Source organism: Thalassophryne amazonica, chromosome 10 (genome assembly GCF_902500255.1).
Source record: "Thalassophryne amazonica chromosome 10, fThaAma1.1, whole genome shotgun sequence".
Classification (NCBI taxonomy): Eukaryota; Metazoa; Chordata; class Actinopteri; order Batrachoidiformes; family Batrachoididae; genus Thalassophryne; species Thalassophryne amazonica.
Genome location: NC_047112.1, coordinates 101,088,071 through 101,106,981, shown reverse-complemented (window position 1 = coordinate 101,106,981; position 18,911 = coordinate 101,088,071). Strand labels below are relative to the sequence as shown.

Here is an 18,911-nt window from a genome sequence, read left to right as displayed (position 1 = left end):
TCCTTATATTCCAGAGAACTTTCAATACAACTTAACTTCAGTCTTTATATACTCAACAAAAATATAAATGCAACACTTTTGGTTTTGCTCCCATTTTGTATGAGATGAACTCAAAGATCTAAAACTTTTTCCACATACACAATATCACCATTTCCCTCAAATATTGTTCACAAACCAGTCTAAATCTGTGATAGTGAGCACTTCTCCTTTGCTGAGATAATCCATCCCACCTCACAGGTGTGCCATATCAAGATGCTGATTAGACACCATGATTAGTGCACAGGTGTGCCTTAGACTGCCCACAATAAAAGGCCACTCTGAAAGGTGCAGTTTTATCACACAGCACAATGCCACAGATGTCGCAAGATTTGAGGGAGCATGCAATTGGCATGCTGACAGCAGGAATGTCAACCAGAGCTGTTGCTCGCGTATTGAATGTTCATTTCTCTACCATAAGCCGTCTCCAAAGGCGTTTCAGAGAATTTGGCAGTACATCCAACCAGCCTCACAACCGCAGACCACGTGTAACCACACCAGCCCAGGACCTCCACATCCAGCATGTTCACCTCCAAGATCGTCTGAGACCAGCCACTCGGACAGCTGCTGAAACAATCGGTTTGCATAACCAAAGAATTTCTGCACAAACTGTCAGAAACCGTCTCAGGGAAGCTCATCTGCATGCTCGTCGTCCTCATCGGGGTCTCGACCTAACTCCAGTTCATCGTCGTAACCGACTTGAGTGGGCAAATGCTCACATTCGCTGGTGTTTGGCACGTTGGAGAGGTGTTCTCTTCACGGATGATGTGAAGGAGATGTGTTGCACTGCATGAGGCAAATGGTGGTCACACCAGATACTGACTGGTATCCCCCCCCAATAAAACAAAACTGCACCTTTCAGAGTGGCCTTTTATTGTGGGCAGTCTAAGGCACACCTGTGCACTAATCATGGTGTCTAATCAACATCTTGATATGGCACACCTGTGAGGTGGGATGGATTATCTCAGCAAAGGGGAAGTGCTCACTATCACAGATTTAGACTGGTTTGTGAACAATATTTGAGGGAAATGGTGATATTGTGTATGTGGAAAAAGTTTTAGATCTTTGAGTTCATCTCATACAAAATGGGAGCAAAACCAAAAGTGTTGCGTTTATATTTTTGTTGAGTATATGTCTGACACAAAAGGCTATTCTCATTCAGCTGTTAGATAATATAAGGGAAGTTGTTCCATTCCCCCTGTTGAGGTTTTAAATCTCGCAAAATCTCGTAAAACTTCGAAGAGTTTGCCGTTCTACGAGATGTCATTAACACTGAGAACTGCATTGAAACACTCTGATAAGGCTGCACTTTAACCGCTGCACGTGGACAACAGCATAAACACTGCAACATAAACATAAATTGTATATTGTGCTTAAAACTCTTGTGAATATATTATCTGGGTTTTTAGATGTTATTGTGTTTGTTTTATGTAATCATGCTAAAAGCTCAGGTTGTTCCTCTGTTATTTTCAACGGTGCGCTATGAGACCCCATCGTACCCTCTCGTGGCAGGTGTCAGCCAAATTCCAGCTGACACACACGAACATCTAACACTGCTCGCTTTGTGACCATTTGCACTATTAGCACGACAACAGTCAGCAGATGATCACTGTCGAGCTGGATGTGAAATTTGTCTAAATGCCCCCCAGAGTGTGGCTTTGCAAACAGACACAGTGACACATTGGTGTGTGTGCTAAACTGACAGAAGGTGTGGCCGCCGACAGGAGCAGCTGTTGAGATCTCTGGTTCTGGACGTCATGGCTGGGGAACTGCCCACTGTGATGCGCATGTGTCTGCTTGTGGTCGTCACGTGGGCATACATAAAAACATATATACATAAAAACATATATGCTGCAAAGCTAGTATGATGTTGTGTGATCTGCCTGGAGACAAAAAATATGGTATCTTGTTTATGGTATTTACAAAATGTTAAGAAAATCTATATATTAAAAGTGAAGTGGCCTCTGTGTACGTGCGTATGTGCATACATGCATGCAACTTTGATCACAGAGAAACTGGGGAGAGTTGATATTTGCCATTTGGTATGCTTATGTATTTTGTGCCAATGATGAACACAGCAAAAACAGAAAGTTGATAGGATTAATATTTTTGGAGAAATTAGACATATTAGGTAAAACACAGTGAACAATGGACATTGATGTCACCGTTAATCAGTCCCTGGTAACCAGACAAGCTCTGAACAAAGAAAATAGCTCATCCTTGCGAGTTGTAAAACACAACATCAACTAAATGTACCAGATAATAACTACAGTTATTCATACAACTTGCTCATTTTAATTTCTTGCACATTCATTGAAAGTCATCATAGAAACTTTGCATAATTGATTACAACCCTTGAAATATGTCAGCTACCTATTTTATAGACACTACCCAATGTAGAACCTGTGGTTGGAAAAGATGCACAAACAACAGTAATGACTTCCTTGAGAAGATTGTCGAACAAAGCCTATTCAAGAACTTGGGGGAGCTTCACAAGGAGTCAACTGAAGGTGGAGTCAGTGCATCAAGAGCAACCACAGACAGAAGTGTCCAGGAAATGAGCTACAGATGTCACAATCCTTTCATAAAGCAGTCTAATCTTGTTTAGTGGAATAAACTCATGTAGTTGACTCACCTTTGGACGTTAGTTGTTGCATAAAGCACTTAGTTGGTTAAAGTTTTGCGTTACCCGACTAAAGGTTTTAGGCTGGTACAGAGAAGGCTAATCTTATGTTAGCCCACAAAACTTCAGTGTCTTACCTCAAAAAAGGCAGCTATCATGTACCACCACTTCATAGAGGAGGAATGAAGGAGAGACTTATGGCCGGAGCGCATGTTCCGGGACCACAATAATCCATTGATGTTTATGGACGCCAAGGCCATGAGCATTTCTCTTCTGCTACAGAAGACTCTGCCATGTTTGTAGCAAACGGACGAACCAAACTGGAAGTAAGCAAAACTGTCATGCATTGGATGCGTTTCTTGGCAACGGCACTCGTGAGGCTGCTATGAGTGAAAATGATTGACTAACATAAAATGATGTTGATGTGAAACAGAACTTAGATGGATAATGTTGGGTGACTAACTTTAGTCGACTAATTAAGCAGAGTAGACTAAAAGATTAGGCTGCTTTATCCTCAATGGATACTACGATACTTTCTCCCGGTTCTTTATGTAACATACTGCCTCTTACAAAGAACAAAATCGTTATATTCCTCAGTCTGAATTTATTGAAAGTCACGTTGAAAATCAGGCCTGGGTCTCCACAGACGGACTCCATCTCGTGGAAGACGACGAACATGGCTGACACAGTACCTTTATACAAGACAATGTGGGCGTTACAGTGGGCGTAGTTTAGTCTCATAATCGCAATCTTACTGGTTCTCCACAGACAGGGGGAGCCCTCCCTTTATCTGAAACTTGCGCATGCATGATGGAACAAATACTTGACAACTAACATAAAATAAGGAATTAGCACAGATATGTATGGAGTGGCTATACACCCAACCGTTGGTTCAATAAAGTAAATACACAAGCATATATACGACCAACCACAAACGATCAATGAGAGCGCTTGTAAGTTCACTTCTGGTTTCAATGTGGGGGGGAGGAAAAAAGGCGGATATTTTCTCACTGGCTGCGGGAGGGTTCGCAGCCCATGGAGGGGCTGTGATCTAAAGCGGTTCTGTTTGGCTCATCACACCCAGGGAACTGTGTCAAACTAACACCATCTTACAGCCAACAAGCAGCAATTTGTTCATAAAAACTGTTTTGTCATCATTAACAGGCTTCCGTTCAAAATGCTTATGAAGTTTGTCTGCTTTCATCCATTGTGGTGTTTTTTTCACAGTAATTAAAGATGGCGCTGTTAAATGTGTCAAACATACCCCGCTTTTCACGCCGCAATAGAGCCTTAAAAAATGGTGTAAAAAACGTAGTTTAGATGCACAAAACGTGTCTAATTCACGATCAGGGTTGGGTGAATAAGGTAAGACATTATATTTATCTGCCCAACGGTTGGGCGAATAGCCTTTGCCTGCTATCGAACACTACCATTAATTATCACAACAAACCAATAAGACGCAGCCACATCCTTTAAGCTTGAACGTCTCACTCATCTCTTTTCAGTTATCCACTTGATGTGCCCTCTGCTACTCCACCGCCACCAGCTAGTCGCTTGTCTGCCACGGGTGGACGGGCTCCCCCTACCCCCTACCTCCTCCATCGGCAGGATTCCAGATCCTCCCGGCTAATCCATCAGTCGTGACAGGGACTGAGCCCAAACTAAATCTGCAACTTTGTATTCAATTCTGTAATACATTATTTTATTAACCCAGTGAGTCTTCTGGTAGAACTGGTCAAGGTGTTCTGTTCTTGGCGGTTCTGTGGACAGCCAGTGTACACATGAGAATGTGTTACTTTCGGGATTCCAGAATTCTTCTATACTTTCTTGTGACATTGTAAAACAACCAGTTTTTGTTTTTTGGACATTCTTGTTTTGTCTTTATTGTCTAAAACAGACAATACTTAAAGCTTTCCCATCTTGTTCATGTCTGAATGAAGCTCTCAGACTGACAGCATGTTTGAGACATTCTGCTTTTTTTTTTTTTTTTTTGCACTCTCTCCATCAGTCGCCTTTGTGGTGTGACACCCGTGTCCGTGGACACTCTGCAGCCTGCAGGGCTTTTTGAGGCGGAGTGACGCGGACCCGTCCAGCACTCGCACGGAGCGTGTGCGCACTCGCGCACGGACCGCGCGGCTGCGCGTAATCGAGGATCCACAGAAGCTCCTGTGTGACATCCTGAAAGCAGCTGCTCCACAGCCTCACCATGAGTGGGAAAAGCCCGCTGGATCCCACGGCGTGACGGGCTCCGCGTGCACTGAGCAGCGCGGCCATCGGGCCCGCCCACTCTCACGACAACATGTCAATCAAATTACTGCCTTTACTTCTGTTGGCTCTTCGCACATGGTGAGCGGAAAGTGCACAAATGTGCTTTTTAACTTTAACCGAAGCACAGTAAGCTGGTTGACTGGACGTATTTGATTGTTTATCAGATGTTTTTTTGTTTTTGTTTTTGTCCAGCTGTCAGGAGTATGAGGAGGACTACGAGGACGTCACTGTCAATCAAATGCTGGCTCCCAAATCCCAGCAAACAGACGCCACGGAAATACTCAACAATCTGCTGAAAGAATACGACAAGAAACTGCGCCCGGACATTGGAGGTAAATCACTTTTTGTCCACTCAATGCACTTAATTCGTGCTTGGACAGAGACGTGACGGACAGTGAGTCACCTGTCGATGACGTATAGTTGATGAATTCCACGTGTGTCTCGGCCCACACTCATCACTCACTTCAGTATTTTGCTGTCATCGTTAGTTATTTGTAGCTTTGTCGAAATTATTTCGTTCTCAGTAGTAAAATTACTCCAGTACATGAATATGAATGTACATAAAAAAAAAAAGGGGGAGAGTGGGGCAAATGTTACTCTTGTTTCTTAAAGGGGGATTCTGGAATTTTGCAAACTGAGCTCTGTTTTAAATGTTTTTGGGTCCTTATATTGGCGGTGAATATATATGTTGGTAAGTTATTATGGCGGTGTTGTGATAGCCTGAACCTTAACCCTACAACCCAAATAACCCAAATCTTCCACACATGCATGAACTGAAAGAATTTGTGCAGCAGTCAACAGAATATTTGCAGAGGAATCCTTCAAGTCTGGTTACAAGCACCAGAGTTTGACTGTGTATACCTTTTGGTACATATTTTAGAAAAATAACGTTAGCCATTTGAATTTTCAACAGGGGGCCAAGTAGGGGTCAATTGAAGAACTGCATAGTAAGTCCCTTCAGCTGCTCCCTTGTTTGCACTCGGGGTCGCCACAGAAAATCCAAGGTGGATCTGTATGTTGAATTGGCACAAGTTTTACGCCGGTTGCCCTTCCTGACGCAACTCCACATTACATGGAGAAATGTGGCAGGGGAGGGATTTGAACCTTCTGCACTGAAACCAAGCGCATTAACCATAACTGCAGGGTAAAGAAAAAAAAAATGTTCCAATCATATTGAAAGCTATACCACATTATGTGTCTGATCACAAAGATTCCAAAAAGATATAGTTTGGACTATCTGTGACTGAATGTTCTATAGTTATGGGGTAAAAACAGCAAGCATGGCGACAAAGGTCACTTTCAGTTTGTACAGGGGTCAAAAGTTATAGCTGCTCCAATTATGGTAAAACATGATGCAAATTATTGGTTGAGTTAGTCGGACTTTAAAAAGGAATAGTCTGCACCATGTGTCATGCTTAGTTATCATGTTACGGGGTAACGTATGTCACAAGTCATATGGACATCGACATTGTTTGACCTTTAATTTGAAGACCAAACATTCAACACGGTCAGAACCATTCCATTTATTAATCCTATTAGTTCAACCAATAATTTGCACCACGTTTTACCAAAACTGGAGCAACTTTAACTTTTGACCCCTGTACAAACTGAAACTGACCTTTGTCATCATTCTTGCTGTTTTTACCTCATAACTCCAGAACATTCAGTTATAGATAGTCCAAACTATACCTTTTTGGAATCATTGTCATCAGATACATAATGTGGTATCACTTTCAGTATGATTGGAACATTTTTTAATTTTGACCCTGTGCAATTCTTCAATTGACCCCTACTTGGCCCCCTATTGAAAATTCAAATGGCTAATGTTATTTTTCTACAATATGTACCAAATTTTGGTGCTTGTAAGCGTATTTGAACGATTCTTACAGTTATCTGCTGTACTATACAAGAAATGTTGGTTGATATGAAGGGAGTGAAAAAAAACAAAAAAGTCTTGTTCTCCCCATCAGAGAAGTGAATCCTGATCTCCTGCATGGCAGGCTGGAATATTTGCCACCATACTAAGTAGAGCACCACGCTAGTAGAGTGCAAACCTCCTCCCAACACTACTTTCTAATAGCGGCACTTCCCATGACGTCATGAATCTGGTCACGTGGGTTTGTTGATGGATTTGGAAGCCTAGAAAGACCTTTGTTGTAGGTTAGCTTAGAGAAATACTTTTGTGATACTATCTAGGTTTCAAACGTATTCAGAGACCACCGAATCACTTCCTAAACTGAAAGACGCCATGTTTCTTCACTTTCGTTGTATTAGTTTACATGCATTCTTGCCAACTACAACAGTGTGCATTCTTGCAATGTTTATTTCACTAAATTTTACCTTGAAAACATTTTCAAGGTCAGAGTCCTGTTAGAAGTGGCTTTTCATAGGCTAAATTTGATGTGATCAAATGTCAGGAGTATATTTTTAGTTCATGCACTTGAATCGGGTTCTTTGTGGTGGTGTCAGGTTTTTTTTTTTTTTTTACTTTTTCAGGTTCTGAATTCTTTTTCAGATCATTTTCACAGAACATTGGTTATCTCTGCTATGCACAATTTGTCATTGCTTGGCACTTGGTTTCCGACTGATAACTGGAAGACAGACAAACAGGCATAAAACTGGAACTTCCATCTAATTTTGGTGGTGTAGGTAAATCAGTAACAGAAAACTGAGAGTGACTGAGGGACGTTTGATGTAAATATAATGCAGAATGTACACCAAATGGGCTTTTCAATATTAAATTAAAATGTCCACAATCCAGATCAGATCCGGATCAAACTTTCAGTCGGTTAAAGGATACATCCTACATAATGCTCTCAAATATGAAATAAATTTGATCTTCTTTCACAGTTATGATTTTTTGAAAATTCTTTCAATGTTAAATATAGGGATTTTTCTCATTTTCTAAGACTTCTTTCCTGACTTTGACCTATGACCTTGCAAGCAGCTATGAGAACTGCTACAAAGTCCACAAAATTGTGATTTAATCAGCATTTGAACAGAGGTTAGCCTGTTAGCTTAGCTGGTTCAGACTCAAAGATAGGGTGTTCTAGCGCCTTTCATCACATGGCGGAGCCGCCTGTGCTCCACTTCTTTGTCCATTTATGGGTTTGTCATGATGAAGCCAAAGTCAGCGCTCCCACTGCTGCCAACATGGATATGTACAGTGAGGAAAATAAGTATTTGATCCACTGTTGTTTTTGCAAGTTTTCCCACCTATGAAGAATGGAGAGGTCTGTAATTTTTACATATCACAGGTGCACTTCAACTGTGGGAGACAGAATCTAAAAAAAAATTAGAAAATTTCATTGTATGTTTTTTTTTTTAATGATTAATTGGCATTTTATTGCATGTAATAACTATTTGATACAATAGAAAAACAGACCATAATATTTGGTACAGAAACATTTGTTTGCAATTACAGAGGTCAGATGTTTCCTGTAGTTCTTGACCACGTTTGCACACTGCAGCAGGGATTTTGGTCCACTCCTCCATACAGATCTTCTCCAGATCTTTCAGTTTTCAAGGTTCAGCTCCCTCCAAAGATTTTCTATTGAGTTCAGGTCTGGAGACTGGCTAGGACACTGCAGGACCTTGAAATGCTTCTTACAGAGCCACTACTTAGTTGTCCTGGCTGTGGACACTTTTAAAGGCAGATTGAAGATGCATTTGTTCTCCATTTCATTTAATTAGCATAATTGCTACTATGCTTTTTATTGTTGTTATTATGTTTTTATTTCTTTTAATATTCATATTTCTTTTACTCTTTTAATTGTGCTTTTAATTTATTTTAATTTGTTTTTGGGTTGTTTGTGTGATGCGCCTTGGGGCGACGCTGTTGGGAGTTGGTCCTCTACAAACTGAATAAATTGAATTGTGATTGGGGTCATTGTCATGCTGGAAGACCCAGCCATGACCCATCTTCAATGCTCATACTGACCCCATCCATCCTCCCTTCAGTATGGTGCAGTCCTCCTGTCCCCTTTGCAGAAAAGCACCCCATAAATGATGTTTCCACCCCCATGCTTCACGGTCGGGATGGTGTTCTTGGGGTTGTTCTCATCCGACAAACACGGCGAGGGGAATTGATTCCAAAAAGCTCTATTTTGGTCTCATCTGACGACATGACCTTCTCCCATGCCTCCTCTGGATCATCCAGATGGTCACTGGTGAACTTCAAACAGCCCTGGACATGTGCTGGCTTGAGCAGGGGGACCTTGCTGCCCTGCAGGATTTTAAACCATGACAGCATCATGTGTTACTAATGTAATCTTTGTGACTGTGGTCCCAGCTCTCTTCAGGTCATTGACCAGGTCCTCCTGTGTAGTTCTGAGCTTTCTCAGAATCATCCTTACCCCACATATTGAGATCTTGCATGGAATCCCAGACCGAGGGAGGATGACAGTCATCTTGTGTTTCTTCCACTTTCTAATAAATAATCATAACAGTTGTTGTCTTCTACCAAGCTGCTTGCCTGTTGTCCTGTAGTCCATCCCAGCCTTGTGCAGGTCTACAGTTTTGTCCCTGGTGTCCTCAGAGAGCTCTTTGGTCTTGGTCATAGTGAATAGGTTAATTATTGCAGGTAATGAGTGCAGAATAGGAGGGCTTCTTATAGAAAATCTCAGATCTGTGAAAGCCAGAATTGTTGCTGGTTGGTAGCTGATCAAATACTTATTTGATGCAATAAAATGCAAATGAATTATTTAAAAATCATATAATGTGACTTTAGTTTCTGTCTCTCACAGTTGAAGTGTACCTACGATAAAAATTACAGACCTCTCCATTCTTTGTAGGCGGGAAAACTTGCAAAATCGACAGTATATCAAATACTTATCACAAGATCAAATATAATCACGAGACACAGACTGACCAATCAGAAGTATTATGTATGAATAGAGTTCATTATAATTTTTACAGCTGTGGATAAATAACTACTGCCTGGACAATTTCATGGTTCCGTAATAAAGTGCATGTGTGGTGTGTTTCTGGTCTCAGCCTGCATTCACTTAGACCCCCGTTACACAGGGCTGAGTCCTCTCCACATCCCTTGTGGGAGCAGGAACTCGTGGAGGATGCCATAGAAATGCACAGCGTATGCCAGGACCTGACAAGGCACGTTTGGTAGTTGCACACTACACACCATGGTCTCCATGGTTGCCATGAAGTATGGAGCTGCACCTGAGAAATACTCAAGAGTCTCCAGGGTTGGAGGACGCACAAACACTGTGCAGATCACATCACGACTGCCTAAAATGTACACAATGGTTGTGGCAGAGAGCTTTGTCATACTTTTCCTGTGCCTGATGGTTCATTCTGGGTTCCTGAAAGCTCTCAAATCAGTTCAGCACAAGCAGACGTGCAGCTCTGCCGTCACTGAAAGCACACGTCACATCAGACAAGTAATCTGCACCCTGGTTACTGTTCTGATGATGTGTAGCATTAACGAACTAAAAACCTGTCACCATGGAAGACAAAGAGAGCTAAATATTATATGAATCTTTTTTTCTACATTTCAATCAATCAATCAATCAATCAGTTTTTTATATAGCGCCAAATCACAACAAACAGTTGCCCCAAGGCGCTTTATATTGTAAGGCAAGGCCATACAATAATTATGTAAAACCCCAACGGTCAAAACGACCCCCTGTGAGCAAGCACTTGGCTACAGTGGGAAGGAAAAACTCCCTTTTAACAGGAAGAAACCTCCAGCAGAACCAGGCTCAGGGAGGGGCAGTCTTCTGCTGGGACTGGTTGGGGCTGAGGGAGAGAACCAGGAAAAAGACATGCTGTGGAGGGGAGCAGAGATCGATCACTAATGATTAAATGCAGAGTGGTGCATATAGAGCAAAAAGAGAAAGAAACAGTGCATCATGGGAACCCCCCAGCAGTCTACGTCTATAGCAGCATAACTAAGGGATGGTTCAGGGTCACCTGATCCAGCCCTAACTATAAGCTTTAGCAAAAAGGAAAGTTTTAAGCCTAATCTTAAAAGTAGAGAGGGTGTCTGTCTCCCTGATCTGAATTGGGAGCTGGTTCCACAGGAGAGGAGCCTGAAAGCTGAAGGCTCTGCCTCCCATTCTACTCTTACAAACCCTAGGAACTACAAGTAAGCCTGCAGTCTGAGAGCGAAGCGCTCTATTGGGGTGATATGGTACTACGAGGTCCCTAAGATAAGATGGGACCTGATTATTCAAAACCTTATAAGTAAGAAGAAGAATTTTAAATTCTATTCTAGAATTAACAGGAAGCCAATGAAGAGAGGCCAATATGGGTGAGATATGCTCTCTCCTTCTAGTCCCCGTCAGTACTCTAGCTGCAGCATTTTGAATTAACTGAAGGCTTTTTAGGGAACTTTTAGGACAACCTGATAATAATGAATTACAATAGTCCAGCCTAGAGGAAATAAATGCATGAATTAGTTTTTCAGCATCACTCTGAGACAAGACCTTTCTGATTTTAGAGATATTGCGTAAATGCAAAAAAGCAGTCCTACATATTTGTTTAATATGGGCTTTGAATGACATATCCTGATCAAAAATGACTCCAAGATTTCTTGTTGTGTGTGGGCCGCTGAGGAGGAGGTACTGCTGGCCCATCACCACCAGAGGGCGCCCTGCCTGGAGTGCGGGCTCCAGGCACCAGAGGGCGCCGCCGCCTGATGAGAGCAGCCAGGGTGACAGCTGTCACCCATTACTGGACACAGCTGACTTCACTCAGTACGGAGGTATATCAGCAGGACAGCGTCTCCACCTCAGTGCCGAGATATCACCTTGAGTTTCAGGTAATCACCTCTGCAACATATATCTGTGTTCAGATAAGTACTCACCTTTCCTGCTTCAGTGTGACAAGAGGTGGAGGCGGCTTTGCCCCTCTCATCTACCGGGTGCGGTCGCATCCCACCCTGTGTGTTTGTGTTCTTTCCCGCCAGCAGTACCGGATCCGACGAGCGGAGGCAGTGGCCACCTGGGAATTCGGGACTTGGCGGTTCCAGTACTTCTGGGTTTCGGTGGCAGAGGAGATCTGGGTGGTTCCGGTTCAACTAGGACGGACGTCTCCTACCTTCGGGCCTGCCCACAAGACACCAGCAGATTTCGGCTTACATCTCCAAATTGCTAATTGTTGTATCAGTTGTGCTATTTTCACAACAGTAAAACTTGTTCTTACTTTTCTCCATTGTCCGTTCATTGCGCCCCCTGTTGTGGGTCCGTGTACCTACACTTTCACAACATTTCTCACAGTATTACTAGAGGTCAGGGTAATGCCATCCATAGTAAGGATCTGGTTAGACACCATGTTTCTAAGATTTGTGGGGCCAAGTACAATAACTTCAGTTTTATCTGAGTTTAAAAGCAGAAAATTAGAGGTCATCCATGTCTTTATGTCTGTAAGACAATCCTGCAGTTTAGCTAATTGGTGTGTGTCCTCTGGCTTCATGGATAGATAAAGCTGGGTATCATCTGCGTAACAATGAAAATTTAAGCAATACCGTCTAATAATACTGCCTAAGGGAAGCATGTATAAAGTGAATAAAATTGGTCCTAGCACAGAACCTTGTGGAACTCCATAATTAACTTTAGTCTGTGAAGAAGATTCCCCATTTACATGAACAAATTGTAATCTATTAGACAAATATGATTCAAACCACCGCAGCGCAGTGCCTTTAATACCTATGGCATGCTCTAATCTCTGTAATAAAATTTTATGGTCAACAGTATCAAAAGCAGCACTGCGGTCTAACAGAACAAGCACAGAGATGAGTCCACTGTCCGAGGCCATAAGAAGATCATTTGTAACCTTCACTAATGCTGTTTCTGTACTATGATGAATTCTAAAACCTGACTGAAACTCTTCAAATAGACCATTCCTCTGCAGATGATCAGTTAGCTGTTTTACAACTACCCTTTCAAGAATTTTTGAGAGAAAAGGAAGGTTGGAGATTGGCCTATAATTAGCTAAGATAGCTGGGTCAAGTGATGGCTTTTTAAGTAATGGTTTAATTACTGCCACCTTAAAAGCCTGTGGTACATAGCCAACTAACAAAGATAGATTTATCATATTTAAGATCGAAGCATTAAATAATGGTAGGGCTTCCTTGAGCAGCCTGGTAGGAATGGGGTCTAATAAACATGTTGATGGTTTGGATGAAGTAACTAATGAAAATAACTCAGACAGAACAATCGGAGAGAAAGAGTCTAACCAAATACCGGCATCACTGAAAGCAGCCAAAGATAACGATACGTCTTTGGGATGGTTATGAGTAATTTTTTCTCTAATAGTTAAAATTTTGTTAGCAAAGAAAGTCATGGGGTTGTTCTTATTTTCTTCAATTAGTGATGAGTAGAAAGATGTCCTAGGTTTACGGAGGGCTTTTTTATAGAGCAACAGACTCTTTTTCCAGGCTAAGTGAAGATCTTCTAAATTAGTGAGACGCCATTTCCTCTCCAACTTACGGGTTATCTGCTTTAAGCTACGAGTTTGTGAGTTATACCACGGAGTCAGGCACTTCTGATTTAAAGCTCTCTTTTTTAGAGGAGCTACAGCATCCAAAGTTGTCTTCAATGAGGATGTAAAACTATTGACGAGATACTCTATCTCACTTACAGAGTTTAGGTAGCTACTCTGCACTGTGTTGGTATATGGCATTAGAGAACATAAAGAAGGAATAATATCCATATAATTTATGTACAGTGCACATTCAATTTAGATTCTGTGTGCGTGTGCACCCCCACCCCCATGCGCCTGACAGCACCTACATGAAAACACCTCACGTGAAACGTTTTAATATATATACTCAACAAAAATATAAATGCAACACTTTTGGTTTTGCTCCCATTTTGTATGAGATGAACTCAAAGATCTAAAACTTTTTCCACATACACAATATCACCATTTCCCTCAAATATTGTTCACAAACCAGTCTAAATCTGTGATTGTGAGCACTTCTCCTTTGCTGAGATAATCCATCCCACCTCACAGGTGTGCCATATCAAGATGCTGATTAGACACCATGATTAGTGCACAGGTGTGCCTTAGACTGCCCACAATAAAAGGCCACTCTGAAAGGTGCAGTTTTGTTTTATTGGGGGGGATACCAGTCAGTAGCTGGTGTGACCACCATTTGCCTCATGCAGTGCAACACATCTCCTTCGCATAGAGTTGATCAGGTTGTCAATTGTGGCCTGTGGAATGTTGGTCCACTCCTCTTCAATGGCTGTGCGAAGTTGCGACGACGAACTGGAGTCAGGTCGAGACCCCGATGAGGACGACGAGCATGCAGATGAGCTTCCCTGAGATGGTTTCTGACAGTTTGTGCAGAAATTCTTTGGTTATGCAAACCGATTGTTTCAGCAGCTGTCCGAGTGGCTGGTCTCAGACGATCTTGGAGGTGAACATGCTGGATATGGAGGTCCTGGGCTGGTGTGGTTACACGTGGTCTGCGGTTGTGAGGCTGGTTGGATGTACTGCCAAATTCTCTGAAACGCCTTTGGAGACGGCTTATGGTAGAGAAATGAACATTCAATACACGAGCAACAGCTCTGGTTGACATTCCTGCTGTCAGCATGCCAATTGCACGCTCCCTCAAATCTTGCGACATCTGTGGCATTGTGCTGTGTGATAAAACTGCACCTTTCAGAGTGGCCTTTTATTGTGGGCAGTCTAAGGCACACCTGTGCACTAATCATGGTGTCTAATCAGCATCTTGATATGGCACACCTGTGAGGTGGGATGGATTATCTCAACAAAGGAGAAGTGCTCACTATCACAGATTTAGACTGGTTTGTGAACAATATTTGAGGGAAATGGTGATATTGTGTATGTGGAAAAAGTTTTAGATCTTTGAATTCATCTCGTACAAAATGGGAGCAAAACCAAAAGTGTTGCGTTTATATTTTTGTTGAGTGTAGATAGGTACATCAGGTTCATTGTAGACTCACCATCAGCTTTGTCTTTTCCATGATTTCTGTAATCCAGAGTGTTTAATCACAGAGGTCTAGGTAGCGCTCAGGTCAGAAGAAGACAAAGTGAGTTTTCTGAAGACAACAACGGTCATGTGACTTGTTTAAATCACTGCAGTGGTTTTTAAAAGTTTCTATTTTTCATGGCTGTCAGTTGTTTTCTGTGACTGTAAAATGCAGCAACTTTTTTATGTGTGTGCTACAATATTACCATCTCTGTGCCACAGAGATGCGCAATGAAGGTGGAGAGAAAAAAAAACAGATTGTGAAGAGGAGGGCATGAAAATAAAACACAAACTGCTCAAGTGCTGAAATTTGGAAAGTGGTACTTGTGAAGGGCATCAAACATACAAACACAGACTTATTAGGGTTATTTATTTTTAATATACAGAAGAATTTTTAGTCTTGCGAGCCGTGAACTCACCTGCTCACCAGCATTTTTGCAAACACTTGCAAAAATGCAAGTGAGCCAAAGGCACAAAGTGTGTTTATTAAAAGCATCTTTGTATGCGCTTCCATGTCAGGTCATAAACAGCGGAAAACTCTTTTGACACAGACACTTGTGTTTACACAACATTAATATAACCTGAGCTCATTTTACATAAAGTAAAAGGCTTATACAGCCTGTGTCACCCAAATAATGTTTGCAATGAGGGATTTATCAATTTATTATACTGCACTCATGATAATAAGAGGAAATTTTTTGTGCATTTGATGTTTTGGTGAACACAATTTCAGCATTTCCCTTCCTGCAAACATCCAAAATCTGCTAATGCACCCCCCAGTAGCACCTGTGTTAATGGTAGTTAACACAGTCACTACTGAGACGGAAGCGCAATGCATCAGTAAGGTGAGAAACCAGACAGATTTTTAATGTGGCATTTACATATCGGCTGTCACTGCGGCAGCTGCGCACCGCAACACCTGTTGGCATTAAAAATTGTAAATTTTTGCTGGGTTACTGCAGCGACAAGGACAGACAGGATGTTGTTTTGTCCGCTACTGTGAGCCCGCCCATGTCATGATGAGCCCGCTGCGACACCGTACTGTACGCCATTTCACACCTTCCACCGAGCTCCATTGTTCTTCTTGAGCTCTAAATACTGCAAGATCATTGCTTCACTTTATCATACTGGACTCATTATATGAGGACTGTTCACCATGTCGCAAAGCTGACTGTTGTCGTTGTCGTCGTGTCTCTCTCTCTCTCTCTCTCTCTCTCTGTGTGTGTCTGGTCAGACTTGTGACTTTAAAATAAAAGCGATATCTCTCTGTCTGTGTCTAATCAGACCTGTGACTCTTTAAAATAAAAGCGCACTCGCTGCATGTCGGTGCGATCATCAGACGACCTGATCGATCAGGTCTGATCAAATCAGCGGACCTGATCGGAGCAACCGGAGGTTTAAAAGTTTGAGTTGCAACGTTTCGTTCAGGGCAGCCTTTACCATAGCCAGACTCAGCAGCATCTGGGCACAATGAAAGTGATCCACCAAGACAAAAATAATAATAATAATAATGTTAAATGACTGTTTTTGAGCCGCACCACACCTGCAGTAGAGAACAGAGCGCACTTCTACAGAAGCAGAAAATAACAGTGAACTGGTTTAATAGCGACATGGTACACGTGACTGTGTGCACACATTAAAATGCGAACACACGCAGCTGCAAGTATGAAACGAACACTGAGAAGCTGAATACACGCGTATTTTGGGCATATTTAAATGAAACACAACGCCGCAATGAGCAGCTCTACAAATACGCCAATGTGAAAGGGGCTTAAGTAGTAAGTAAATTATTGTCCATCATTAGCATCACAAATGGCCTACAATCACTGCTGCAAACGACAGTTAATCTGCTATGACAACCAGGTTTTTTGTTTTTTTTGTCATTGACACATGAATTCAGCATAACTCAACTGTTACTCAATGAAATGTAGGTTGTATTTTCCAATTAGTACATAAGTCCCTTCAGAGTCTCCCTTGTTTTTCACTAGGCATTGGCACAGTAGAGCTGAGGTGGATCTGCATGCTGTTTTGGCATAAGTTTGAAATTAAACAGTGGTGTCCCTGACATTTGGTCAGTGCTCCTGTGTTGTTTGCACTGAGACTTAATGTGCACATCTCAGTACCTCAGACACACTCTGTCAATTAAGAAGCTTAATATAAAACATAATTTTAGTCAGCAAATGGTGAACCTGCAGGAAACTGCATACATCTTTAATTTAGTTTTCCGTGCCTGGTCAAAAACACCTCTACATGTTGGACCAGAACCGCACCATCTGCCTGGCTCTGGCCACGAGTCAGAGGGCTCACCCTAATCAAACAAACCAGGTGTTGTGAATATCGTGTGCTTGGCGCAGTCCAGATCATTGCGTGCATTTATGAGACAGATATGTTGGGGTGCATCATGGAAAAACTGCATCAGGTGTGTTTGGGTTAGTTGTCCAGTGTGTCCTAATACATGCATGGCTGTAGGAAACATGTTGCCCCAGACATACATGTCTTGCAGCAGATGCATCCTCCTTTCTCTTTGAGGAAAAAGTACATCGGTTCAGCACCACAGACAGCTCCCATGCGAGTGATGGGGAAAAAGAATAACGCTCAAGACGTAAATCACGCTTTCAACATGACGAGGACTGCCTTTGATGGAAGTCAGATGTGCCCAGCAAATTCACTTTGAATTAAACCAGCAGTTAGCTTTTGGAATTGCTTCTAAGCCAATTCTTAGCACAGTGTATGTGTTTCAAAATACAGTGCATCCAGAGAGTATTCACAGCGCTTCACTTTTTCCACATTTTTTTTTAGATTACAGCCTTATTCTAAAAAGGAGTAAATTCATTTTCCCCCTCAAGATTCTCCATAATGACAAAATGAAAGGGTGATTTTTTTTTTTTTTTTTTTTTTGCAAAATTATTAAAAAAAACAACTAAGAAATCACATGGACATAAGTATTCACACCCTTTGCTCAATACTTTGTTGATGCACCTTTGGCAGCAATTACAGGCTCAAGTCTTCTTGAATATGAGGCCACAAGCTTGGTGCACCTATCTCTGGGCAGTTTTGTCCATTCCTCTTTTCAGCACCTCTCAAGCTCCATCAGGTTGAATGGGGAGCATTGGTGCACAGCAATTTTCAGATCTATCCAGAGATGTTCAATCTGATTCAGGTCTGGGCTCTGGCTGGGACATTCCAGAACATTCACAGAGTTGTCCTGAAGCCACTCCTTTGTTATCTTGGCTGTGTGTTTAGGGTCATTGTCCTGCTGAAAGATGAACCGTCAGCCCCAGTCTGAGATAGCATGATGCTGCCACCACCATTCTTCACTGTAGGGATGGTACCTGGTTTCCTCCAAATATGATGTCCAGCATTCATGCCAAAGAGTTCAGTCTTTGTCTCATCAAACCAGAGACTTGTGTTTCTCATGGTCTGAGAGTCCTTCAGATGCCGTTTGGCAAACTCCAAGCAGGCTGCCATGTGCCTTTTACTCAGGAGTGGCTTCCGTCTGTTCACTCTACCATACAGGCCTGATTGGTGGATTGCTGCAGAGATGGTTGTCCTTCTGGGAGGTTCTCCTCTCTCCACAGAGGAATTCTGGAGCTCTGATAGAGTGACCATCCGGTTCTTGGTCACCTCCATGATTAAGGCCCTTCTCCCCCAGTCACTTAGTTTAGTCGGGCAGCCAGGTCTAGAAAGACTCCTGGGCCCAGTTTCATAAAGCAGTCTAATCTTGCTTAGTTGAATAAACTCACTTAGTTGATTAATTTTTTTTTTTACTTTAGTCATTGCACAAAGCGCTTAGTCAGTAAAAGTTTTGCATTACCTGACTAAAGTTCTTAGCCTGGTACAGCGGAGGCTAATCGTATTTTAGTTAACAAAACTTCAGTGTCTTACCTCAAAAAATGGCCACTTGATGGAACACTCAAGAGCATCACTATGTTGCTTGTATTCCTTCAAAAGGAGAGCTTCCTCTGCTTTAGTCCATGGTTGCAGCAGACGATGACTGTCATGATCTGTTTGTGACAGTTCTCA

At 42.2% G+C, this 18,911-nt stretch overlaps 1 protein-coding gene across 1 annotated transcript in view; it reads left to right on the top strand.

The window, feature by feature from the left end:
• The first annotated feature begins 4,695 nt into the window (after positions 1-4,695).
• LOC117519298 (gamma-aminobutyric acid receptor subunit gamma-3) overlaps positions 4,696-18,911 on the top strand; it is a 281,204-nt gene continuing 266,988 nt past the window's right edge. Inside the window, exons 1-2 of the mRNA XM_034180629.1 lie at positions 4,696-5,005; positions 5,120-5,259. Of these exons, the coding sequence (XP_034036520.1) occupies positions 4,959-5,005; positions 5,120-5,259 (187 nt within the window). The 5' untranslated portion in view covers positions 4,696-4,958. The remainder of the gene's footprint in view (positions 5,006-5,119; positions 5,260-18,911) is intronic.